The 27,796-nt window shown below is 36.1% G+C and overlaps 1 protein-coding gene and 1 long non-coding RNA gene across 3 annotated transcripts in view; one reads left to right on the top strand and one right to left on the bottom strand.

Moving 5' to 3' along the window:
• Positions 1–189: 189 nt before the first annotated feature.
• Positions 190–27,796, top strand: LOC106499252 (uncharacterized). Its single transcript, XR_001295135.1, has 3 exons — positions 190–404; positions 21,481–21,684; positions 27,217–27,796. It is a non-coding gene; the product is annotated as an uncharacterized lncRNA (long non-coding RNA).
• Positions 5,639–27,796, bottom strand: part of CALCRL (calcitonin receptor like receptor) — a 70,603-nt gene continuing 48,445 nt past the window's right edge. The window contains exons 7-14 of one of the 2 annotated variants that reach the window (XR_001295134.2): positions 25,157–25,283; positions 23,430–23,583; positions 22,139–22,199; positions 21,951–22,017; positions 15,872–16,090; positions 15,450–15,491; positions 8,747–9,678; positions 5,639–7,860 (exon numbers count right to left, since the gene is read on the bottom strand). Coding sequence is in view for 1 of the 2 variants with exons in the window: in XM_013960682.2 (XP_013816136.1) it covers positions 9,457–9,678; positions 15,450–15,491; positions 15,872–16,090; positions 21,951–22,017; positions 22,139–22,199; positions 23,430–23,583; positions 25,157–25,283 (892 nt within the window). In the remaining variant the exon portion in view is untranslated. Of the gene's footprint in view, positions 9,679–15,449; positions 15,492–15,871; positions 16,091–21,950; positions 22,018–22,138; positions 22,200–23,429; positions 23,584–25,156; positions 25,284–27,796 lie in introns of both variants that reach the window. The other variant, XM_013960682.2, reaches the window with a different exon arrangement.

Below are 27,796 nucleotides of genomic sequence, written 5' to 3'. Positions count from 1 at the left end.
TCTGTACTTTAAATCCAAAATACCCAGCAATGGTTTTATCATCATGCTCGTCAGTATGTTTAAAATAACAAAACTCTTTGCCAGGTACTTCTGTTCAATAATACTTTTGTAATATACTTTTTGTTACATCAAAAATTGTCATCCACTACTAATTCAGTATTTTGTTTTCTTATACATTTACAGGCAAAGCTTTTGCATGTACAGTGGGCTGCCAGAACATGGAGCAATAATCTGTGACTATCCTTCTTTGGAAGGAATAGACCTCATGACCAATTGAGTGTATTGTACTGTGTCAAAGAAGCCACCAGTTTAACAGGGATCCATATCCAGTGCATAAGAGGATCTTCAAAAGCACTTCGCTCATATAAGCACATATTTGTCAACTTTAAATCATAGGTGTCAAGGTAAGAAAATAAGCAAATATGTACTTATATTGAAGCCTATTTTCTACTATCATAATTTGTGCAGTTTTTATTTCCTTATGCATGTATTTGCTGTGGATCTTCAGGATTTATTCCTGAACCCTGCTCAGAACTCTGGCCTTAGGCCCATGAGGAACTTCAGACCGTTTCCCTACAGAAAAGAGTATTCTTCTTTAGGAGTGAGGGGGAAAGGCTGTTACCTTACAGTAAGAAATGCAAGGCTTACATTCTTGGTCAACTAACTCTAGATCCAGAAGAGGTGAAGAGTTCTGTCTAGATCTCCTGCATCCGAGGTGACTGCGCTTACCATTAAAATTTGCTTTAACCAGACAGTGCCAGGTACCACAGAATACATTTGTGCCTTTCTTTGTTTTTTGTGGTTTTTTTTTTTTGACATTGATTGTGCAACCTCAATTTCCAGAAATTGACAACGTTTAATCAATCAGTTTTTCAGTAATCATAATTAAAACTTTGATTTTTCAGTGTTCTTAATTCACTTAAAATAATGTATTAAGCTTTATGCTTTATGAGATTAGCACTAATCAAAAAGTATTTTCCTTTTGTACAAATTTCCATTTAGAAAGTGGTGAATGTTATTGAGGAAAAAATCTTTGGAATAGTCATTAGAAATTGAAGTTGTAAATACATTTCTGATTTAGTGTGCACATGTTTATTTTGGGTAGTGATAAAACTGAATTTAACTTAAAAAGTAATCATACATGTCCTCTGTCTCAAGTGAAGCATGAACTCTACGTCAGTAAATCTAAATTACTCATTTAGTTAAGAAGTTTTAAAAGTCATTAAAAATATAGGTAATCATTCCAATTATAACCAGGAGGCTATCGGCTCTGAACTTCTAGCCAGGCACTTGCTGCAGCTCACAGCCAGGCTACTGGAAAGACAATGTGTATGTATTAGTATGAAGTGACAGGCAGAAAAACTGTTTTGCTTTGTTCATTGATTGTTACTTACAGGGGTAGAATATGTATAAATAGACCTTACTCAGGCTTTTCTGTGAGATTTTAAAAGGATTTTTTCTTTTTTAAGGTGTTTGTGTCAGGACCCGTGTTCGCTTAAGTGTTAAATGCATTGTATGTATTAGTGCCATTGCAATTTAAATAATAACTATCCTGCCATTCCTAAAGTGCATAACTTTCTATACTTGCTGCTTCTGTCCTGGTACAATAGCTAGTGTTTTAGTTCTTCATAAGCTTCACAGTAGCATTAAGCAGAAGGTGCCTATACCTTGTGGAATGTATATATATAGTCACAACCACCTGCTTTTTCCCAGTTCTCCACTTGCATATTCTAGTCTCAATGTAGGATTGAACACAAATTGTTGCTGCAGACATAACAGGATATGATGCATAGTTTTGCATTTAGTTCCAGCTTGTCTTTTCACAAGTATTAATAGTGACTTGTGGTTAAGAGAGGTCATACTGTAGTCCCGAAGTAGCTCCAAAACAGGTTACTCACATGCACTAGGATTTTGATTTTAATTCTGTTAATTTAGCTTATTTTTTTTGAGCCTAGGTCCTCAATGTGCAGACTTAGAGTTAAGAATGTGAATGATTCACTGTGTCATTTATTCAGTCCACTCATTCAAATGAATTCTGTGTTTTCTTTACATATATTTTTCAAATCTGATATCCATAAAAAGCCAAACTTTGGATCAGAGTTTTTACTTTGATGGTAACTGCCATGAAGGGACCATGCAAAAGATCCTAGTAGAGTACTTGGAATATTTTCAGAGGAAGTCATCTGCATATCTTGCAGACAGTGGAATGGCTATCATAACGTAATGATATTCTGTGGAAGTAAGTGATATGAAATTGGTTGGGGTTTTATTTGTTTTCCAATGTATTTGTTGGCAAGGCTAAATAGTACATAATTTTGGAATGTCAAAGGCTATTTGTGTTTTAAGGGTATTTCTTCTTTTAAAATAGATGTACTGTAAAATATAAAAATTATAATTTACTCTTATCTACAGAGGCTAGGATGCCATGTGTTTTTCTTTAGGGAGCAAAATACTGTGTTTGCATGATTTAGGCATGTACATTCCAGTTGCAAATGCTAGTGTGAATACTGTTTGTGTTACTTTTTAACTGCTGGGCATAAGGAATGGGGGACAAAATGTAGAGGTTGGTTACATTTGGATTTGGGAATGGGCTTTTCTTTTATTCTTACATACTTATACAAATTTATAAAATTGTTATGTTTGAACTCCATATCTGCGATATCACTGAGAAGCAGCAAGTGGCATGAATAGTTTTCTTGCATTGATTGATTTAGGACAGTAAGCCATACTCTTAGCTGGAGTAAATGTACCTGAGCTAGTATTTATAAAGTTTGTAACAATATCCACTGACTGACATTCGGTCCTGGGAAATAGTGTACTACAAAATAACCTGGCATTTTCTGCTTAAGAGTCAGGAATGGGAGTTGAGAGATGTTGCATTCCTTGACTGGACATTAAGCACACTGTAAATTATGGGTATTGTGCACACAGTAGCAATAAGAGCCAGTATTAAGAACCCTGTGTGTTCAGGTATTACTTGGCTTAATTAGGCTGAAGTTCCTAAATCTTTAGGTCAGGATTGCTTTTATTCTTCTGTTGAAATGAGATTTCAACATGATACTCCTTTAAACTCCCAGGACCATGATTCTTTCTTTCTTCCTCTACCTTCTCCCACCCTCAGCCACTACCACACGTCCTTTTCTGACATCCAACCTCAAAGGGATTCTGGTCTCACTTGAAGTAAGTGGATGTGCAGGTTTTTTTTTTTTTTTTTTTTTTTTTTTTAAGAAAGATTAAAAAATATATTGTTTTCAATCTTGCCAAGAACTAAAGAGCTAGACAAACCAACTGAGTCACATGCAACCTTCCCTACTTCAGTTTCCACATTATTCTGAGCATTTTTTAAAAATCAGCATTCTCAAAGAAATCTAGGATTCCCTAGTTTGTACATATCTTATCTTTCAAATTGTGGAGCCACATTCACTCTGCTGTACTTCTTAAGTGCTTTTTAGCTTCATGGGCAATGAAAACACATTCTCCTTTCTATTTTCTTTGTCTCCTAAAAGCAGCCCCCTACAAATCCGTTAAACGCTGTAGTCTTTCTTTTTTTAATGCTAATGACCCATTTCTTTCAGCTCCTGTTTGATTAAATCTCCAATCCTCAGCCACTTACTTATGCTTTTTTCCCCCAAAAAGGAAAAGTGGAAAAAAATAGCTTTTTTTCCCTAAAGATGAATATCCAAAGTGTTCCTGTTTAATATAGAGAAAGCAGGCTGAAAACTCTGAGCTTTTGCTGGTCTTGAATATGAGCCTTGATAGCATACAGAAGCTTCCAAATACCTGAGGTCCTCCATCATTCCATATCCTAATTTATTAATCAGTCAATTGGACACAGGCTAATTCCCAGTTATCACTGGTTAAACCACTTAACTAATCCATCTTTCAGCTTGTCCACACGTACAATGGGGTACTAATGCCTACCTCTATTTGTAAATAATTGGGAAAGCTTTAGATTTAAAAAAAAAAGTGCAGCATACTTACTTAATAGCATTTATATGATATTATGCTATATAATGTCATATATTAAAGTAATTTATGCATCTTCTAGCACATAGAAGGCTATTAGGTATCACAAGGAAACAGAATTATCAGATGTGGCTATTTGTATACTAAAGCTCTGAAATGAGGAACTACAGGCTAAGTGCAATATTGAACTCCTTTTCATGGCTGTATCTAGCTAACAGCAAAGAACCAAAATGTTTGCTTAACCAATTAAGACTTTAATTCTAGGTGGTGATTTCCTGTAAGCTTTTTAATAAAATTTTGCTGAAGAAAGAAATTTGTTGACACTTCCTAATGTGTGATCCGCACCCTTCAGTTCACCTAAAGTCTAGGAGCCGCATTCTGAGAACAATAAATGGAGACAGCTTATGGATTACTCTAAAGCTTTGTGCCCAGATTTTTAGTGTAGGCATGGTAGAAACTCATCCAAATTAGTAAATGTCTAAGTAAGTAAATAAATAGATAAAATTTCAAAGCATGTCTGACTTTGGAAGCAGGGTAAGCTTCCCAGATCTAAATTTAATGTGATTTACTTGAGGGTGTGTGAAAAAACCACCTCCCCAGTTTCTGACGACTGAGCAAGTTAAACAGGATTCCTGTAGATTTCACTTGAAATTAGTTGCTTAAATTTCACAAGTCTTCTCTATAGCTAAAGACACAGTTAAGCTGCTTAAGTTGTTATAAAACTCTGCCCTGCAAAAGTGTGTAGAGACTTGAGTTGGCCCAATGGGAATACAGTTATTTTGCTTCCCCAGTAGAGGTGGTACACCCACATCGTGCTGTGGCTAGTCCCCATCCTGATGAAGTGCAAGTTGAACAAGTGATGGCTTAACTCAAGTTGTTCTTTAAGTGCCCATGGACTTTGGCATTTCCCCTAGAGTGGTTTTATCATCAGCTGATACCCTGCAAAAGTTTAGCAATGACATGCTGGCAGGAAATCCCCTAAACTAAAGTCAGATATTCTTGAACATTCAAAGGGAGCAATTCTGCAGATTTAAAACATATCTGTCATTTATAGCTATTGTGTAGACACCATCAATCCTACCTGAAAAAAACCTCACTTCTAATTCTTTGTGCTGCTTTGCTTCTTTGTGCTATTACAAAATGAAATGGCATTTAAAAGCAGAGACCAACTTTTTCACTTACTAGTACGAGAGAAGTTTCAGGCAGTTGGCTTCTGTACAGCTAGCTGACCTGGAGAATCCTTAGTTGGGGTTTGGCTGAGCATCATATCTGTCTTAGAGGAACTTTACCTATATTGATGGAAGGAAGAAGATGCATTTACTTCAGTCCTTACTCTGCTGTCAGCTCATGATGGAGCAGAAAATTTGGCTTCTTAACATAACTGTGTATTAATAAATTTTTAAGAAAAGAGATTCAGGAGCCCAAAAAACAGAAGTATGGCGCTTTTGAGTAAATAATCGTAAATACAGCCATCTTGTACTGAATCATCTGTGCAAGCCTCCTCCAGAAATACAAGCTACTATGCATTAAAAATGGTGGACAAAATTGTTACTAATTCTATGTAATGACTGTCTTGCTAGCTTTAATATTAAATTAACATACAGTTAAGAAATAGCTGTGAAAGCCATAGTTTGGATCAGCTTTGTTATTTCCATACTACAACACAAAAGAGTTGAATAAATGTAATATTTTATTGATCACAAACCTAATACTTTTTTAGCAATTAAAATGCATGATGATTCATATGAACAAAGTGAAAATAAAGCAAAACCAAAAAAATTCACATTTTTTTTCCATTTCATTCTTAGCCTAAGCAATAAATACAATGCTAGAGCATCTATTAATCTTATTTACATAGTACATTACTTGAAAGTTGCCTGATTTCCAGCCTGAATGTTTCATGACATGGAGTACATGTTGCAGCATTTCTACAGCCAAATAGACCATCAAAATGAAAAAATACATAGCAAAAAAGTTAACATTAAAAAAAATAAACTGAGGGCCCTGCAATGCAGCATGAATCCTTGCTATCTATCTATCATCTGTGCCATTTTATTAATTGAAGACAGTAGCATTAAAAATAGATGTTCCATCTCACGGAAAACTAACATCCTTGTATTACAGATACCAAATATAAGGCAAGCTCCTAAACAAGGCAAATGTTTCTCTAGCCCCTTTTGGACTGATACAAAAAATCCTCACCAGATAACAAACAAAGCGCAAACAGCAAATAAATGTTTGCATGTTCAAAAGAATCTCTCAGTCCCCCCAAAACAGAGCTTTCTTCCATCCCAGAGAACATAGATAATGACTACAACATTCTGTAACGTAGCAAATAAGCCATGAGAAATATGAACATAAGCATTTGATCTTAATTTATAGTGACAAAAGATTTTAAGGCGCAGACCCTGCTCTTGGCTGTGTATGAAGTGAAAAAGATGAGGTAGGAAGAGGAAATAGGGAATTTATATTTTCCAATACAAAATAGGAAATAGGTTAGTTAACCTCATGAGGGGTGGGGAACTGTAGTGCTCCTCAGCCATTTAACCCTCCACAGCCACAAACATTTTCCTGCGCATCCAGCTGTATGTGTGTTTCTTTTTCAAAGTGAAGACAAGTGCTCCTAGAAGCATGCTGTGATTGTCCAGCTAGAAGTAGTAGGATGACTTCTGTGTAAAAAACATCATTTTTTTCCCCCCTCCTAATTTCCCCTTACAAGTTTCTCTGACAGAGGACAGGGAGCTGTCAGCACCAAGTACTTTGCATTAAATGATACAAATTTGGTTATAGTCTATTAAATTTGAACTGCACAGCTGAGAAGAAAACTGAATTCACAGAATTTAATATTGTATTAGACTCTCCACTGTCACATGTATTAATTACAACAACCCACACGGTACCACTGAAATAATTGTTTGATTATATGCCATAAAGGGCTTTACAGCACTTTTTTAAATGGACAGATATCTGCCTGGGCTTTGATTTGCAGCTGGTACCTATCTCCCATTGATTCTGAAAATGGAGCTCAAAAAACTCAGGTATCCGAAAATGACCCAGGATGCAGACCAGGGATATTAGGAGCCAAATAGTCATGAATTTTAAAATTACTGAGTTTCACTGACATCAAGAGAGCACTGCTGATTTATACCAGTTGATGATCTGGTTCCCCGAAGTGTAAAGCTATACCAGAGCAGGGATTTTCTGCACCACTAATGTTTTCCAAACACTGCACAGATTTTAAGAAGTAACACTATGTAGATCAGAAAGCACACTTGTAAATAACTTCTAATCATGTTATAACAGATACCATGCCCGTATTCCTACAATATAAGAGATGATTGTGATATTTGATTACTAGATTTCATACTACTGCAAGTATAGCATCTGGCTGTCATATAATCTACATCAGTCAACCCAACAGCCTTGCAGAACAGAAGTCTTGATTTGTGCATCCGGGCTGAGATTCTATATTATAAAACTAACTCATTAATAAAACACAAGACTACTTTCTAAATTCAAATGCCAGACATAAAAACTGTAAAAAACTACGTAAAGGTGCAATGGGCATGAATTTACTACATCCTCCTAATGTTTTCTGTCTAAATAAAAAGCATTTACAGCCTTGTGAAGTCACAAACCAATAAACACTGTGACAGCAAATTAATTGGATGCTAATGAAGCTTACTGAAAGGCTATGACAAAAAATGTTTAAATGTTAAAATCAAGTTCTTCATATCCAGAATTAATTTTATTGAAAACCAAAGTGGTCTCAGAAAGAATGTTCAGTTTTTTATTGGCATAAATGCACCCAGTATACATTAGCATTATAATAGTCAACAACTGTGACATCCACTTTCCTCCACTTCTTTTTTTTTTCATTTGAAGTAGACTTATCTGCAAAACGAACCAATAAAACTTTTTTCTACTTTTGTGCTTTTTAGTAAGACAAACTCACCTCATACCATGCTCTCCCACTTTTGATTTTTCTTTGTCATTTCACTTAAAAAACAAACAACTTCTTCTATTCCTTTAAAGCAAAAGATTTACAACCCCCACCCCAACCCCCCACCCTGATCACTATATTTAAGGAACTATTTTCTCAAGACCTTCCTGACAACCTCATCATTTTCAGTGAGACCTTTATTTGCCAGTAGAACCAATGACACAGCTTACAAAGTACTGTTCTAAGCTAAGCAATTGAGATGATCAATTCTGAATCAAGCACCACAAAATAATATTAAAATTATCAATCCCAAATCTTCTGAACTTTTATGAGTCAAACTCTATAATGAGTTTTTTGCAAACAGTAATGAAAAATTACTAACATCATTAATTTGCTTGATTAATCTGCATCTAATACACTGGCTTTAAAGGCAGAATATCATTTGCACTGCATTGTCTTGCATGCTTTTCTCAGACAAAGCAAGCCACAAAATTAATCAAAATTTTGCCCCAAAATGAAGGAACAAGTTATCAGGCATATGGCAAGGGCAATACTTAAAGCCAAACAACCATAAACAACAACAACAACAAAATCTGTACATGATCTTTTCCCAGTTAGGTACTTGCTTAAGCACACAATAAAGTTCCATCAGCTTCAGTCACGGATTACCATCTGGATGGACTTACTTACAGTTATTCTGCTTAGCACTTTTCTTTCTGGCAGTAAGGCCTCATAAATCTTGTCTGCATTAAAGTCAATAAGCAGCTTCCATACACTGGAGTAGGAGACACTCCTGTGTATGTGAAAACAGCTTAAATAAAAAACCTCAAAGCTTACCGTATTCGGTTGCAGTACAGAAGTAGGTAGAGTCTCAGACTTGCACTGGCATCTGTATGCTTAATTTAAAAGAAAGAGTGGCAAAACCAAACTGGCTCAGAGTCAATATTTCTGAGTCTCTTATCTTAGACTACCTGTTTTTTTCATGACAGTCAGATGGTGGACACAAAATTAACCTGGACAATCTATTGCAATTATTGCACCAACCATTTTTTTTTTCTGTTCTGTTTTAGGTCAAATTAAGACACTACAGTCTGATAAATATGGTATTTACACTAAGTTTCTATAGGCAAATGAAGTGGCTTCAATACAACACAGTCTTTATATAAACTTCTGAGAAAATAAGAAATCCTTCATTGATTCCCTTTGTACAAAAAAATTGCCAACTTTGTCTACACAGTAGAAACTGAAGAGGCAAAGTTTGTATTCTAATATATGTACTTACATAAATGCATGTGTGTGTATATATATTTATATAAATACACATATACACACACACACACAGGTGTCCATACTATATAGATACACAGAAACACAATGTGTATATGTATATATACATAAGAAAAATGTGTTGTTTTAGTTTGCATCATTCAGGAAGAAAACATATCCCAAGTTAGGCAAAAATCTTCTGGCCATGAAGTCATTAAATCAAACTTCAAGTTCATGAGCTATGAGGGTGAGCACGCTGGCATACGCAGAGTCTTTGGCAGTCAACCATACAGCTTTTCGGTTTTTAAAACAACACTCTCCATGTCATGGTAGCCTTTTCCATTTAAATGTTCACTGGTGCAGTCATGATTGTAGCCATAGCCCTGAACATCACTGATCGATGATACAGTGTAGGAAGCTGTGCGCATAGCATCTGAATGGCTGAAGCTGTGCTCAAATTGGATTTTGTACTGATTCCAATGTCGTCTCAAAACAGCTTGGACCTATGCCAGAAAACAAAGGAAAAGAAATGCACATAAAATACTTGGAAAGATATCTTTGATATATCGTGAATGCCATAATAAATGTTTCTCAGAAAATTAGGTGGTAAGGTCTCAATAAGCTTTTAAAATCAGGGTCCCTACATGTCCATATGTATACAGGTCCATATGTCACATGAGACATTCTGAAGAAATTACAGTTCACATAGGCATATCTCACCAAATTTGCCAAGGAATAATAATTACATTTTACATTGCTAGTGTATTAGGTGCTCAGGAAAGCACAGATTATAGATGACATTTGGCAGCAGCAACACAAATTTCTGCTTTCTCCCCTGTGGACTGAAGTCCAGTGTGGACAGATCAGAATTACAGATGAAAATGGTCATTTCTTTTCATGCTTATAGTTAAAAGGTCACATCTTCAGCAGCTGTAAATTCCTGTACTTTCAGCAAAGCATGATTTACATTTGCTATAGCTCTGACACAAGAAAGCCTTTTCTAATTTTTGACCATGCCTTAATCAAACGACTAGAAGAACAATTGCCTGAACTCTGTTCAGCACATATTTCTACTGTGGTTAAAAATAAAACTGATTAAAATAGTTGAAGGCCCCAGCTTGTTTACATCTCTGCACTGTAAGGATGTTATGTTTATCATAGGCTTCCTTTACTACAATATGGTTAAACACCTGTGCATACTGGATTGACGAGGAGTCACATTAATGAAATTCTCATGGAATTAGTTTTTCAGGAAAGATGCCAAGTGATGAATGCTGAGAATGGCAATAGCTGTTGTTGCTGCCATTTTTTAAAAGGTCTTTTCTAAGTACCAGCTGTTCAAAAAACTGCCCACAGATCACAAATATTTAATTTCCTCCTCAGCCAAGCTTTGTATGCAATGAATGCCAGTCATTCTGTGAACACCTCCTGGTGTAGGTACTGACTTTCAAGAAAGCTGAGGGAACACTGATGTGCACATTTACACAGCAGTGCTCCCCAAATCACTGGCCTCATTCAAAATCACAGCCTTCATTTCACTGTTACACACAGAAGAACTAAACAGTGAATAGCGATCCCTGGTTAAATATTAATTTGTGGGTACAGATTTTTAGGATTTTCCATGTATCTTCAGGGTTTCTTCTGTGTTTGCTTTAGATTTTCTAACACAATGGCTTCTTTTGTCTACTTTTACTCTGGCTTTAATTATGAAAAATAAAAATAAATAAAACAGAATGGATGTAAATTTTAGATTTCCTGCAATCTGGTATTGAAATCCTCTATTAAAAAAGGATATTTCTCAAAATCCAAGCAAAGAAAATGTAGAATGGTAAGAGAAGAAGTACTGAATGATTAACATAAGAAATTAATATTTTTGGGGAAAGGAGATGATCTTTCATTGCTCATAAAACCATTCCAATCTGTTTAAAATACCTAAACACAGATCTGCAAACACTGAATAGAAATCAAGTGTCTTAATACTTCTGAGTATCTGGTCCTATCACTGTTCAAATCAAAATTATTATGCATTTCTTCTGAGTCTAAATGGAGAGTTCATGCTTTATCACAATAAGTTTTTGATTAATTAATTTGCATTGCATAGCAATACATGGCCTTAAATTTTCACCCTAGTTGAATTTATTTCCTGTAGTCCCTCAGAAAGCCAAGAGATGAGGAATATTCAAAATTCCATCTTCTCTGAGAAGGAAGCTTTGGAATTTATTTCTATATCATATAAAATGTAGTTGCTAGGTTTATTTTTTGAATATCCTTCTGACCTGTCACCTCATACTTTGACTACTTCTGTGGCCTTCCTGTTTTCCTCCAGGTGTTGTATGTATTTGTAAATGAAAGAAAACCTCAACTCTGTTGTTTTGGAGTCAAATCTGTGCATACGACTAAACTGCATTCCATTTCTTCCTCCTTTCCATGGTCAATTGTCTCAATAAGATTAGAGTTTTATTGTAGCAAAAAAAAAATATTAAAGAATTTTTGATTTAAATAAGGCAAACATTGGGCATGAAATGGGCAAACGACAGCAACTGTAACTAAATGGCTTATCCAGGGTCACAGAAGTCTATTGGCAGAGCTGGGAAATACACTACAACTCCCATGATGCCAAAGGGCTTTACACTCATGCCTTCCTCCACATTTCCTTCTAGTTGTTTCAGCAACACTTGTTTGTTCATCTTATTTTCAGTTGTTTTGTAAATAATATTTATAAATCAGTCCTAAAGACTTCAGAATATGAGTCCCCATAGCTCATGAGGGCCTTCAGGATCCCTGCAAGATAAGTGCTTCCTCCTGTTTCTAGGGAGAAAATAGTCTGTTCAGCTTGCTCTCTGGCCAGTGACAGATTTCTACAGATAGTATTTTCTGGACAGGCAAACACAGTTTCCTCTATGCCCTCCTCAGTACCCATCATGTTCTTCTTTCAGTGTATTTCTAGCTAAGCCATGTCTCCTGGCATTCCTCCAAAAGCCTCTCCATTACTGCTGAGCTGGTATTTCACCTCTGTCCTACTACACAGCTATTCTTGTAGGTTGTTACATCCTCTCATTCATTATTAGCAACTTTCAGTCTTGTCTAAACTGTCCAATCAATAATTTACAGAAGAAGATGGGAAATCAATGAGTCAACTGATTTTTCACCACTAATTATACTCCATTTAACAATATGCATGTGTCTAGCCATAAAGCGCAAACAGAACTTCTTTCACTCTTTCCTCAGCTTTGAACAGTTGCATGTAGCTGTAAATTCAACTCACGAGGGACAGCACTTTGTTATATGAAAGGATATTAAGTGATACATTTAAAGATAGAAACATAATATATGCAATTGCGTTTCTCAATTCTTGGTAAAGATGTCAATTCCAGCTGGAGAATTCTTGCTTTCTCACTGTATTAATAATGGCTTTTTTTGATGAGGTTTAAAGAAAGGCTCCTTCCTATCTGCTCTTCAGCATAGCTTGATGTCCAGTATAACACAAACCAATCAGTAGCCAATGAGGAGAAAAAAACAAAACCTTGCTTACATTTCCATTTCCCAGTGAAAGGGAAAAAGAAACCAAAACAAAACACTTTACCTGTATAAAGCGCAGATTCCCACACATCAGTTTTCTTTATTAATAGGCCAAGAGAAATCTTTCTATTGATTTCACTGAAATCTAGAACAGGCTTCTCTTGTAACTGCAGCCTGTGTCACCCCAAAGGCCTCTCTAGGTCAGCTCAGACTGGAAAACATGATTAGGTAGTCTAGAAGCCTCTTAGTCTGCGGGGTGCTAGGACGTAAGCAGAACATGAGTGTCGCCAGGGAAGCCCTACCACAGAAGATAAAGATGAAGAGTTTGCACATGCCCTCTGTCTGTAGCAGGCGGTTTCTGACAAACCGAGGTGCAGCGCATGTTAGAGCTGGAGCTGACAGCCCATCCCTGGCTGCGCTGCCGAAGAAGTTTGCAGATGTTCCTTGGCTACTGTCAGCAGGCCATATCTGCTATTTTTTGGATGCTTATGTTTCTTTTCTCTACAGCTCTCTGCTAGCAGGCCATTTTATTATCCCTTGTGGGCCAGAGGTGCCTGCAAGCCAATACTTGAACAGGGTTGGGCTCCTGGTACTCGATATAGAAAACAAAGTGGTACAGTAGCAGTTGGGAAATACTCAGATATGGATAAAAGGAAATTATTGCTTTCTAGCATTTTTAATTGCTAATTCCCCACTGAAAAAAGCTTTTTCCCATTGTCACTCAAAGTTTAGATTCCAATATCAGTACTCACTGTTAATCCCAAAATTTACAGCTGCAAAAACACCACACAAGTGTTAACACTAGTCTTCGATGCCTAGTGTTTTGTACAGTTTATAATGAGTTGCTGCTATGACAGGTGATGGTACAGAAGCACTTTGTACACCATAGCTAAGTCACAGTTTCAGGCTATGTTATGGCAACAAAATACACACGTGGCTGCAGCACACATGCCAGAAGCAGAATCTTTTAGGAGACAAAGGAAACACTTTTTTTCCCTGTGCAGACTTTTTTCCTAACTATACTGTCATTCTTCCCACATTTTACCTTACTGTTCCAGTTGTTTATAAGGCCATACATGCCTTCTAGAACACGATGCAATGAAAATGCAGTTATCTTAAAAATGTAGTGGTGGTTGAAGCACTGATTCCAAGAATAAAACAGTTATAAGAAGCACAGACTTCTGCTGTATAAAGAGCAAATATATATGCTGACCCCAGCCCAGTAAACTGTGAGAAAGTTTCCCTATTCATCTTTTCTGCCTGTTTCCTGTGGCAAAAAAGAAATTACTGAGACTTATGCATCTCTTAAAAGAAGAAAAAAAAAATCTTGAAACCATTTGGAAGTTTCATTGCAATTCAATCAGCTTCAGATTGAAGAGGAAGAGGAGGAAGGGTGATCTGCTTGAATCAATTCTCACATTGGCCAAATATTTACTGCATAAGTAAATATTACCCTCCAATAAGTTTGTGTAAGCACACTGAAAAAATTTTATGACATCTGATTAAAAAAACTAATGTTTCAGTCATACAAACACATATGCTTACAGCCATACAGTGCAACTGCACTAAATGTAGAACAAATGAACAAACAGATGTGTGGGAATAAGTGCAGATTGTAGTTCTTCCTCTGCCAAAAGTGCTGGAAAAGCCTCAGTTGGGTTTTGGGGTGGGTTTTTTTGTTGTTGTTGGTTTATCTTTTGCTAGCAAGAATCATATGAAAGAACAAATTTGTGTGTGTGTGTGTGTATTTAAAAAAAAAAACACAAAACTTTCTACCACTTCAGTCTCTGAGCCTGTAAGGCCTTATAAGTACTTGCAAGTGTAAAGCTTGGGTGCCAGTTTCTAGTTAAAAGTCATTGTGTGCACACAAGGAGCTTATGTCTATTCAAGTTAACAGCAAAGCTTGTTAACTTCAACAATTCAGGATCAGTACCGTATACTACTGAAATATGATACAATCCTCTGACATAAGAAAGAAGTTTGTTCTTTGACTTTGCACAGATGATGGTTCCTCAAAAGTGCACTTCTACTTATTCAAGAAAATTTTTGACCCAGGTACATAAAACTATTAGGATCTGATTTTGGAATGATACTTTCAGCTGTGTTATAAAAGCAGTTTTCCGAACATAAGCCTGACATTTTGCCAAAATGTAAGCTCTGAAAGAAAACTGAAAAGAAAAAAGATTAATTGTGCTTTATAAAAGGAAAAAGAACATAGGCTTCATGAAAGGAACAAGATTGATGTAACTGCAGTTCAGCTACAGAGCTGCCATAACACAGTAATACCCCAACACAGCAACATGTATGCAATATGCTTTTATCCTGCTGTGGAAAGACCAGTCCAATGATTCTCCAGGATAACAGATGCCACAGTGATGACTTCCCATATAGACAAATATACCTTCTGGATACTGAACTACATTTTGCTTTATAAGATATTTACTGAGAATTTATATCAAAGCAACAAGTGTCTTCAGTTCCTTATATAATCAAGAGATGTGGATATTTCTCAACACAAAAGTGTTGGCCCTAAAGTAGTTATGATGCCTTGAACTATGGCATATTTTTTCCCAAGCTCTGCCCTTGACCGCAAGGTTCTTTTTTTTTTTTTTTTTATTATTTTTACTTGACAATTAAATTTGGATTTAGGAATTTAAAAATTATATATTTTTAGCTTGCCATCTCCTTAATTGCTGAAACATAACCAAAATATGTAAAAAAGAAAAAGTATAACAAAAACATTAAAAAACTTTACCTCTCCATTAAAGAAGCAGAAAATTGTAGCCACCAGTAGACCCTGGAAAATAAAAATAAAAACATTTTGCTTGATTTCAGATACATACAGATTTCTTCAGGTATGAGATAATTAGAGGTTCCTGATAAAATTCAGATATAGACAGCAAAAGGAAAAATGTATTACAGATCTAAACCTGGTGAATTATTTCTGAAGATGTATTAGTAAAAACAGTTGGGTCAGCTATCTACCATGATATATTTTTTTTCCTTTAAGAAAAGAAAATTCAGTGGAATGAGAAAGTTAAATGTATTTATAAGCAGGAATATTGTATAAAGGTCTTCCATTTAAAAACTAAAATCACATGATCATTTTTCCTTTTTTTGCTTACATGAGCACTGTTCTCTAGCTCAAGTGAACCAAAGCTGTGCAATGCTTCCTACCTGGTAATGCATAAGGATGTGCATCACATAGTCATAGACTTCCTCAGCGATCCGGCCTTCTGGTCGCCATGGGAACAGCACAAATTCAATGCCAAGCAGTGGGACTAGAATAAGAGTAGCTCTTACTGCTTTCATGTACAGGTTGGATTCCGCCTTGTGCGTATCTTTCAGCTTCGTTATCAGAACACGAACAATATTTAACAGGAAGAAAAGATTCACCTGTCAGGAAATAAAATGGCACTGAAGATATTCTGAAAAAAAATCACACACTATTTTGTGATACTAAAAAAAAGACAACTCAAGAAAACTCATAGTACGTGGATGTCACTGATTATATAGTAAACAGAAGTTAAATCCCTCTGAAAGCACCTTTAAGAGTCTCTTTAAAAAGCTTCTGGCTTTTCCTTTTTCAAATATGAATCTAACAAATTTCTAGAGAAGAGAAAAAAAAACACAGATTTTTTTTTTTTTAATAAAAAGAGAAATAAAATTGTAGGCAAAATGCCTCTACAGGGAACTGTCTACTCCTGCAGACAAACAGCAGATCTGGAATACTCTCACAGTGGCTCTCCCATGGTTGATGTTCAAATCTTTCAACAGAACTACAGATGGGGCAAGCTATGAGATGATGCTGATGCTCTACGTTATTCTTATGCATTATGGAATTTGATACAATACTTTTCTCCAAGTTTCCTATCCTGAAGTATTAAAAAAAAAAAAAAAAAGGAAGAAGTTCAGTTTTTAAAAGAAGTGAGCAGAATGTTGATTGCTCTTTAATTCCATAGTTATTAAACCTTTTCTTGTTAATAGTGGGGTATATCTGTTCCCTCAGTTTCACCAAAAAAGAACAAACTGAAGTCACAACAATGCAGACTAAAACTCTTTCAACATTCATTGCTGTAATTAACCACAAAACTTATTTTATATATATATATATACACACACCCATACACTTATATACACACACACACACCATATATATATATATGTGTGTGTGTGTATACACACACACACACACACACACACACACACACACACACCAACCTAAGGATGTGAATAACCAGAACAACAAGAAAGTTAGGGACAATTAAACTGTATTTTCATCTATCACAGTGTAATGGGAGCCCCTTACAGAAACCAGAGCTGGAGGAGACCCTGAGAACTCAGCTAGTCCCATCGCCTTCCACAGAGGACACAGAGGCAAAAGGCTGCTGCTCAGGATCCCGACTATGGAAGGGAGAAACCTAGATTTTGGTTCTCTTATTCCAAATAATTGACTATCCTTTTAGATAATTATATAGACATTAAAGAGAGAAAAAAAATCTCCTAGCTAGTGAAAGAAGCCAGCAGAAGGAAAGATTCTCTGTTCTAAAATGACAGTGGATTCCTGCTCTAGCAGCCGGCCTCTGTCTCACTATCAGAGAAGCGTGAAGGGCAGCTGTTTCGGAGCACGCATGTCCCTGTGTCCTGCACAACCCAGGCAGGATTCCTATCATGCCAATTAAGGCTTTCATGCTAAGCAGCTGTGTATTGTTAAAAGCAACATGGCCCCTGACAGATATGTTAATGTTATTTACATTTAACTTACATGCTATTTAAATCAATTTAACAGGAAATCATTCTACATAGGAAACTACTGCACGACTACTTCTGGAAGCTTCCAGCTACCTTTTAGCTTTGTTTAAACAACCAAGGTCTTCTGATTCTCTCTTAAGGGATTTATTTAGATTTTATGCAGCCCAGGTTCCTCATCCAACTTCCTATAGTACGCGGAGGCAATAAGTCCTTCCTCCATAGCTAAATTTAATCCTTCTCACTTAAATCTGTTAGTTCAGCATCAACATCTCTCAAACATAGAGCATTCAGTCCACTGGTGTTTTAGCAGCATGACCAATTCCCATAATAGAGTCCTCAAATGCTAATTGAAGACAAAACTTGTAGCAGCTAGGAATAAAATATCACCTAGCAAAATGTTTTCATTTAAAAACGCCTAAATGCACAAAATCATTCTAGTTTTTCCACCTACCCACCAAAATGAAAACAAAACCACAAAAATAAACTTGCAAAGAGTTTTCAAATAGATACTAGAACAAGCAGAAAAGATAAATGAGGCAAGTAGAGTCTCAGTAGAAACGTGCAGCACCAATTTTTGGTCAGTAGCTCTTCTGCCATGAATACAGTGTGATCAGGATGGACTGAATTCTTATGGAAGGGATGAAAACTTGTCTGGATTTTAGCAAGTTACTTAGAACATTTCCATGTTTAAACAATAGTTGGCCAGTGGAACTACTTGCATATATATTATCATCAAATTGACTGTGATGGTTTGTAAAGCTCCAGAGGAGTCCTGTGGTGCTAGCTGCAGTAAAAACACACAGTAAGATACAGACAGTTCCACAGGGATCTGAAAATTGAAACAGACAAGTCAATAAAAGAAAGAAAGGCAGAGAGAGCAATCTTAGATTAAAAAAAGAATAAAAAAACCCTGTTGGAGCCGATACTGGGAACTTAGTAGAATTTAGGTTCTGCATTCAGAGTTGTTGTGAACATAGCTGAGCTTAAAGCTCAACAGGTCCTGTGGTTCTTTAGTTCAAAATTCCTCAGGTCCCTGAAATTTCTACTTCTCTCCATGTCCAGTTTGTGCTAAGCAGTATGATCATCCTTATTCACATGTAGATTTAAATTCTGTTTAAATTCTTTCTTGGGATGGTATAAACAAACCATTCTCAGATCAAGATACTTGGATATTCTCAGACCCTAGCTAGTAGTCATTGCTTGTTTTTAATATAGCCATGCAGCTTCAGACCTGAGCCTGCTTGAGCCTGGCTTGCTTGGGCAGAACACCTGGATATGTCCCTGAGGACATGTCCTACGTCTGACTTCTGGCCATTGCCAAGGTTGGACACACAAATGCTAAGCATTCAGCTTCCAGGCTCCTGCCTTGTACTGAGTCCAGCTTACAGTCATGAAACAGGTCGGTGACAAAGGTAGAAACGCAAACTGAGGCTCCTGAACTTCCTTCTAGTACACATTCACGGGGTACACCTGCTGCTTCTGCTGAAAGTATTTGCACCTTTAGAAGGCTGGAAATCTAAGGTACTAATACATAATATTATTATAGGGCAAAATAAACACCCCTTTAATGCTATTTATGTAAATAATGGCATAACTAATTTAAAGCCTGCTCTTTCAGTGGCACCAGTGCAAACTATAACAAGAAAAATAGTGCACTGGCATATCTGAAAGCTACACTGAAATCAATACTGCTCTTGCTAAAGTTCAAACCTCTTGCTTTTCTTTTTTTCCTCCATTTTGATCAATATTTAACCAGCATCTACTGTTTCATTCCCACGCTATTTCTTTGATTGTGGTTGTTTAGACAAACATTTGCAATTAAGCGCGCAACTGAATACAACTTCAATCAAAATGCAACTTATGTCTGCTCCCATTTAGAGCTTCTTTGACCTGGATCTGACCACAGTTATGTAATAATAGGGATTGTAAAAGCAGCGTTGTTGTTAACTTTATGTAACTGTAGGATTTTCAGTGACATACAAGAGTTAAAGGCCTAATTCCCATTGGCTTTTGCCAATTCTCCCTGGCACCCTCTGGACAATCCCCTTCATGCTCTTTGAGATCTTGCTCCTGCAAGTAGAAATAGTGTTGTTTCCCTTGTTATCTAATTTGCAGTTTAATATTGTTGCTTAACTTCTACTAAAGCAGGTCATGCTTAGTAAAGTGTGAAAATTGTATCTGGCAAGCAAGCTGCTTAAGCAAATGAAGGTTCTGTTCACAGAGCCTAAACACATGCGCTTCATCTTCTGTCTTTATCCCTGACTTGTCTTTTCTGAATTGGCATATTAAATCTTGTTGTTGCCAAAAAGGAAAGAAACTCTTTTAAGGTATTTTCATATCATACACATCACAGGCAAGATGTGTAGCTGTGTTTACTCTTCATTATTCCTACATGCATTTTTCTTGCCTCAGTAAATGTATTTGAAAAGCAAGAGAAACATTTTCAATCATCTCCTCATGAAAAATATGGGAATATCAAAGGTATACACTTTTGTAATTTGTAAAGGAAATGGACACAGATGCTACCAAAACCAAGCACCCTGAGGAGATTATTAGGCCTCCAAAGAAATCAAAGGACATTCTTAGTGTGGACTTGAGTGGAAAGAAGACAGTTTGAGATTAGTCCAGTGCATTTGAAATCAGTAGGAGTCTTGCCACTATTTTCAGTGTGACTTTGTGGAGGCCACTGCTGGGAAGGAGAAAATGATCTTAAATCCTATAATGACATTACTTCGTGGAAGATGGTATAGGTCTCAAATTTTACACAGTTTTTTTGTTGTTGTTGAAACAAGCTCTGACTAATATAAATTGTATCTCAGCTTTAAAGAGCTTTACTTAAGTGATATATCTATGAAGAGACGCTTGGAAGAAGGAAATAATGGCCCACAAGACAATGCAGAGTAGCATACATTTTCTGGGTGAAATATGGTGGCACTGAAATGAGCAAAAAACTCCCATCAATTTCTGTGAAACCAGGATTTCACCTTCTGTTTAAGTTGGAAACAAGAAAAGTTAAAAGGATTTAGATTTGGTTTTAGGTATGCAGATTAGAGCATAAAGTGTCTTTACATGAACGTATATGACTGATAATCCCCTGACTAACAGGACAGGGGATTATCAGTAATAATCCACACCTCAAGGGTCATGGATCTCAGTTTCATGGGCAGAGTACTTCATGCATGTCATGGTATCAGTGCATTCTTCAAATATAAATTTACCAGCTAATTTCCCTGTGAATGAAAATGTGGGAGTCACAAGAACCACAGGCTTTATGCAGTGGTCTTCAGAGAAAATCTCTATGCACAGGATACCCTCAGCAAATTTTTCATTAACAATTTAAGAAAATAGGAAGTTCATATAGATCAGAGACTGAAATGGTTTCCAAAAGTCTACTGAATATTTTCATTCTTAATGAATTTCCTTGCATAATCTGAAAAGCCATAAGAAAAGTCAGTAGACATACAATACCTTTGCCAGATCAGCCTGAAGATTCTGTTACAATAAAAGAAATGACTGTAATACATATAGTCAGCAGCTAATCCAGTCCACATGTAGAATGCCTCTACTGTGCAGTATTATCTGCATTCTGCATTCATAGATACTAGTTACATAGATAGTTGTGTAAACATGTGCACATTAAACATCAGTGTTTTCTTTTATTGCCCACCTATTTCTATTTAGCAGTAACATAATGACTGAATTGCATAGGTTAAAGTACATTTATTTGTATCAATAGAGTTTTCAGTTACTTACCTAGAATTTAATGTCTTCAGTAGCAAGGATTTGTGCTTGCTGGCACAAATCCTAGCACAAATTGAGCTGGCATTAAGTTGGAGAATAAGACAGGATTCTGCTCTCTAAAAGTTTATGAGAACTTTTGAAGCAGAGGAGTTGCAGTACCTCACTGGCCAAAGCACACGTTGCTAGATCAGTATCAGGACAAGGGGAGTCACATATATTTGCAGAACTACTTCCACTGTTTCTTTCCTGAGTTCCTGCTCTAATTTCTCTCTATACTGTATTCCCACCTGCAGTCAGTCCTGTGACATTCAACAGACCTCCGTCTGCACTCCAGTCAGGTCCAGTCTGGAAGCTGTTTGGCCACATTAGCACAGTGCCACACTGGAGCTACTGATGTCAACCTGGCAAATAAAGCATTGGCCTGGGCAGTCAGAAATGAGGACTGAATCAATTCTCAGCTAAAGAAGGGTTTTGAACTTGTCCCTTCAGTACTCCAGGTAATATTTAGAACTTGTCACTAGGACTTAAATGTAATGATAACCAATATGGCAAAACCTGAGTTTCTTGTAGGACCAGGATACAGCTCCTTAACAAGGTCAAGACTTGTTATCTTGTGTGTCTAAAGCACCCTACAGGATTAAGAGGGAATCCTGCAAATGATAGTAACCTGTAAATGTTAGCTCTAGGCTCTTATCAATTTCTAAGACAACCGTGAACAGTCAGGAAACAAGTAAGAAAAACAAATTATCTGAAAAATGCCTACCAATAGAGCAGCACAAATAGGACCATGGATGATGTACAGCAGATGAGTATCAGAACTGATCCAACAGCTAGAGAAAACAAACAGGGAAGGAAAAAAAAATTTTGCATTTTATTATCATCTCTTCTACTCCTTTTTTTTCTTTAAAGAGAATATAACAGTTTTGCAAAGCAAGTGGAGATGCTACTTACTTGTCATTGTAATATAAACTTCTTGCAACAGCATGTATGCATGCAGGGATCAATGGAAAACCTGTGAAGGAAAAACAATATATTCTTCGTATGTAAATCTGGCTAATAACTAAGTAAATTTGCATCTCTTGCAGGAATCTTCTGTATTTTCACCTCACCCAAACTATATGCCAGCAGAGCAAATGGAAACTGAATTGATCCCTGTAACCTTATTTTCTCAGATTTCATTCAGAAGCGGGTATGAAACCTTATGCCCACTGTTTTACCAGGAAATCCACAGCAACATACAGAAAAAAAAAAGGCAAATCAAATTATAACTACTTAAAATGTAACAATCAACCCATAGTAGCACAGATGTTTTTCAGACTGCAATCCACAGTAATACTAAATAGCTAAGTAATACTAAAAAGGTAAGTGTATGTATGACCATAATTTTAATAGGATGATTAAAAATGCTGATTATGTTCTCACTGGTATTTACTGGATATTCATAAAACAAGATCATTTGCAAAAATATTTGAAAATGGACTCTGGAAATCATGCTGAATTAAAAGCTTTCTTCAAAGAAAAAAAATAGTGATTTGGGATGCTTGACACCCTAACTGTACCTTATTTTCAGAAACTGCTGAGCACCTTTGATCTCCTAACTATCTCATCTGTGACTGCAGTGAGATAGCTAGGAACAGAAGTACCTGTGCTAGTACACTGAAGCGGAGGAGAAAGTCCTCACTTGCACTTTGTGAATATGCTGTTCTGCATTATCTGAAACTACCAGGTTTGGCTTGTTAGTTTTGATAGTTATTACTTAAGATCTTCAGCTAAAGCTATTCTGTGTTTGCTTAGTGAACAATACAGGTCAAATGGAACTGCTGGAAAAATAAATGCTTGGTCATTTCTAACTCAGTTCTGACCCTCCTCCCTAGACATGGCGAGACTTCTCTGAAAACAAACATTCATTCCTGTATAAACATCTTCAAGATGAGGAACAATGAATAATTACTTCTTAATGTCTTTTTTATAATAGGAGACTTATTTTCTCTATACAAAGGAGGAGTCACTTCCTGACTCCAGAAATGCATAATCTCTCTTTCAGCAAAGATAGAGGTACATACAACTTCCTCTGTTAATATTTCTAAGCTTGTTAAAGCACTACGGACAAAGAAGAGAAGCATGTCATCATCGTTCAAAGCTACCAGCTCAGAGAAGCAAAGGGACAGATGTTGTTCAAATTTTTATGAAAAGCAATAAAAGATAGCATTGGCCTGAAAATATAGAACATGAAATTGCATACCCCAGCCAAGAAGGTAATACCACATCAAGTGTTGTTTCTCAGCAAAAACAGCCACCACAATGAGAGTATGCAGGTAAATGCCTTCACACAGCATCCAAAAGTAATTGCAACCCATTAGATACAGGTAGATGAACTGTGACACTTTGCAACTAACCTGCAGAAAAAGCAGAGTACAACATAAATATTTCAGTTATCAAAATCTCAGAAATTTATTTGCAAAATGGAAGAAAAATGCTTGAGTCACCAAATATTAGTATTTATTCCGTTTTTCTGTAATTACATATTTTATGGTGACAAAGTCAGTAGTTGAGTCTGCATTTTATTAATCAGCCATGGGAACCTTGAGATCCTTGAGCATGATGGCAAGAAACAGTAATGACATTTTGCCTTCTAATTGCAAGTATTGCTGATTTTGACCATTCCAATCAATAGGCAGCCCTTAAATTATCTGATAGTAACTGCACAGGAAAATACTCTTTGGTGCAGTAATCCCCTCTCAGTTATACCAATCACAACATGTAAGTACTCCAGAGAATGATTTACATTTTAAAAATGCTGACAATACTTTCAATTTTAACCTATTCATAACTGTAATACTTAGGGACAGGTGAGAATTCGCCTGATAGATTCTGGTGGGAAGCCATCTCTAAATTTATATTTAGTGTCAGTCAAAACATCCTAAAATATTTTTCAATTAAAATATTATGATATAGCTCATTGTAAGGACTAAAATATGAGGTTGTGAAAAAGTAGCAACAGATAATTTTGTTACATCTATTTTGAACAGTGTAGATCCATTTTTCCTCTGAAATTATTGTGTGTATCATACATTTGATATATTTCTGGCACTTAGCCTAAAGCTAACCATAAATCAATATTGTTTCACCATATTCTGCTACCTAACTCACTTATCAATGGAATTCTCAGCTATTTCAAGCCTACTTTTATGGGCTTTTTCAGGAGATTTTTTTTACAGGCTTTACTTGATTCCTAGAACCTCTGGAATTTTGCCCTAACTTTCACAGAATTTAAACTTATCTTCCAGATCTAACTAAAAATAAAGCCATAGTTAGGGATTTTTGTTTGTTTCTGTATTTAATTTTCAGGCTCTTCAGTTGCTCTAACTCCTAGTCTTTTGGGAGAGGCTACTGATTCACACTTACCCCAGTATTATCAGGGAATGAGAAAGAATAAGATCAGACCCTAACAGATGGTTTTTTCTAGCCTGTTTTTTTTTAGTTTTGGAATATAAGAATCAGCTTTATCTCCCCTCACAAAAAAAATAATTCTTCTCATTTCAACTGAAGATGGCAGAGTTCAAGCCATAAGAAAGTAGTTAACAGATTGAGAATTACACTCAAAAGCTTTTTTTACTGCCCTTTCCTTGGTGAATTAATCTTTCATAACCTCACTGAGATCATCTAGAATATGCTATTTTCTTGCAGTTCTTTCAGTGCAAAAGAGTTCTGTACAAATTCAGAAGAGCAGTTCAGTAGGCTCTGTCTCCCGGAGTATTTTATTATTTAGAAACCTCTAATGTGAACTGCCCAAATCATCATTGGACATCTGTTGCAATATGTAACATGGATACATCGTTACTGAACATTTTGACCTTGCTAAACATCATTTACATCATTTCACTAACTATTCATATCTTACTAATCTCTTCTGCATTGCTTGTTCTCCACATACAAATCAACAAGGCTGCCAAATATACTTCCACTTACTGGATTAGTTGCAACTAACTCCTGGTTGTTGGCAACTGCAGTCAGTGAAATTATTGTTACAACAGAGTTGCAAACAAAAGAGAAAAATAGATTTTTATGCAGGGTAATCCTTTGGCAACTCAAGCTCCTAGAAAAGAGAAACAAGAACAAATGAATACACAGGGGACAATTATGTGTACTTGGGGACAACTCTGAAATTTTGAAATACCAGAGCTCTTTACTTCATGAAGAAGTCTCACATTAACTCTTTCTTCAACTCTAGTCCAAATTTAATAGAAGTAAATTGATGCGACAGCTTGCCTTAATCTTCATTTTATGTGACAACAGAAGGCAAAACATGTACCTTCAGTTCCAGTATGCTTACAGTTATGCACCTGCTTTGTAGTGGCTATCTAAAAAGGTTTTGAATAAGGATAATATAACATGTTTCAGAAGATTTATACATTTTATTTTTAGTGCCCAAAGAATTTTCCAATTAACTATCATACTTGAGCTTGAAGAAGTCATCTTAACTTATATTTCAGTTTAACCAAATCTGTCAAGATTTTGGAGGACAGTTTATTTTACTCACATTCTCAGTCACTTCTCCTCCCTAATCCTACAGCTAGAGAAATACTGAAATAAGTAAAACAATGTGAATCCTATCTTGACTTTTATATATAACTAAGTTATATACAGAGTATGGAATACAGATGCAAAATGCAATATGTAAATGCATTTAATCATGTTAATTTTCAAGATTTCCTTTGAATCTTGCAAAAAAATTAAAGAGAAAAAACATCTTTTGAAGAGCTTTATTTTTTGTGAACAGAGATTCAGTGATACTAAATGATACCTGAAGTTGAACATAGTCACAGCAGAATTCTATTTAACTGTTATTCCATAAAAAGCAGGTCTATCTAAGTGCCAATCCAAGATGCAGGAATGCTTCTCATTCAGGTAAGAATTCAGGTAAAGAGAAGTGATAAAGGAAATAGTACAGTGGTCACTCTCAGAAAATGCTCTTTGGTTACTTCGGACAAAACATCTACTGCAGCCTGTGTTCTAAGGAGTCTGTGCCATATAACTGCACCTACCTACCCTCCATTTTATAGCCAGGAATATTTAGTACATTTGATTGGAAAAACGAAGTGACTTACTAGAGGAGGAGAAACTGTCATTAACACATGCAACTGCTCTTTGCTGTTAGAGATACCAGAAATATGTTGAAAAGATCAGAATAGGACAAATCTGAATTGTCACAAAGGGAAACAAAAACCAAATTTTTTTGACATTTCAAACAGTATGCATGGGAAAAAATGAGGTATGTACATAGGCGATTCATTTTTAATTGTGGTGTGTGAGAGAACTTCACATTTTAACAGAGAAATGCAGATATGGAGTCTGCACAAAATCTGGAGAAGCATACTGAAATCTGTTGAGAATATGACAGATGAAAGCAGAAAACAAATGACTCCGGTGAACAAAATAGTCACGAGATTGGCTACAGAGGAGACCACACTTCAGTGTACATAACAATCTCTGCTATACCACTTAAAGTGGCCATCTTGGATTAACTGCATTCTTTGCAACCATCACAAGAAGAGAGCATGAAGCATCCCACAGACACATGGAGTAAAGTTAACAGGTTCAGATCTGCACAAGAATCGGAGAGACATGGCAACTGCAAGCCACACCTTGGAGTCCTTCGTCATTCCAAGCATCGTTTTACTAAATATGGGGGAAGGAAACCACTCCAGAACCACTACTAGTCATGCAGCACAAGGATTAATTCTACATGAACCTCTGGTCACCAAGGGCTATTTGCCTGAAGGAAACAAAGAAAAAAAATGCCCCAAATAATTAATATTCATAGCTGTGCTCTGTATATTAATTAAGTGATAAAGTGTATTCCATTAGTTATTTTATAATTGTACTTTTGTCTTTGGTTTTAATGCACAAAACACCAAGCTTCGATTATTATAATACATACAGTTTCTATAATTTGAATATATATTATATATATATGTACACTATATATATAAAATAAACATAATATATTTTTTTCTGTGTTGTTATAGAGAGAGAAGGAACACTAGGCTCCAACTAACAGCTTTGTGTGAATGAGTCCTGAAAAACTCCAGGAATCTGTCTGCTTATTGTTAAGATTCAATGCAGAGGCAAGGAAAAGCACGTACAACTAATGGGGCCATCTCTCAGGGTCATCCAGCAGCTGTTCCTGTTGAATATTCACGCACACCCATCCACACCCACCTCCACCCATGCATGAAAGGATCACAGGACAAGAAACAAGAAAGCAAGACTGATGACATTTAAAAATGAAGACTGCTTTTGGTAATAAAAAGATTTCTTCCTAAGCCTCCACCCTCCCTCTTCTGTTACCCTTCCTATAGTCCTTATTCTGACTGTTCTTCTTAATGACATAATGTCCTTTAATCATTTAATTCTTGTGATTATGATCTAAGAGCATGTGGATGACCTATCACTAGATTAAACCCTGCGCAATGAAATAAAAATAGTCTTTCTGTTAAATGACACATTTCTCTTCCTAATTTGATTCCCGTACGTCTAGGGCACTATGGAAAAATTCATTTCTCCAAATTTACCCAAAATAAAAAGTAAAATTTTCAAAAACATCCG

The sequence above is a fragment of the Apteryx mantelli genome, chromosome 6 (genome assembly GCF_036417845.1).
Source record: "Apteryx mantelli isolate bAptMan1 chromosome 6, bAptMan1.hap1, whole genome shotgun sequence".
NCBI lineage: Eukaryota > Metazoa > Chordata > Aves > Apterygiformes > Apterygidae > Apteryx > Apteryx mantelli.
This window is presented reverse-complemented; position numbering and strand designations above follow the sequence as displayed.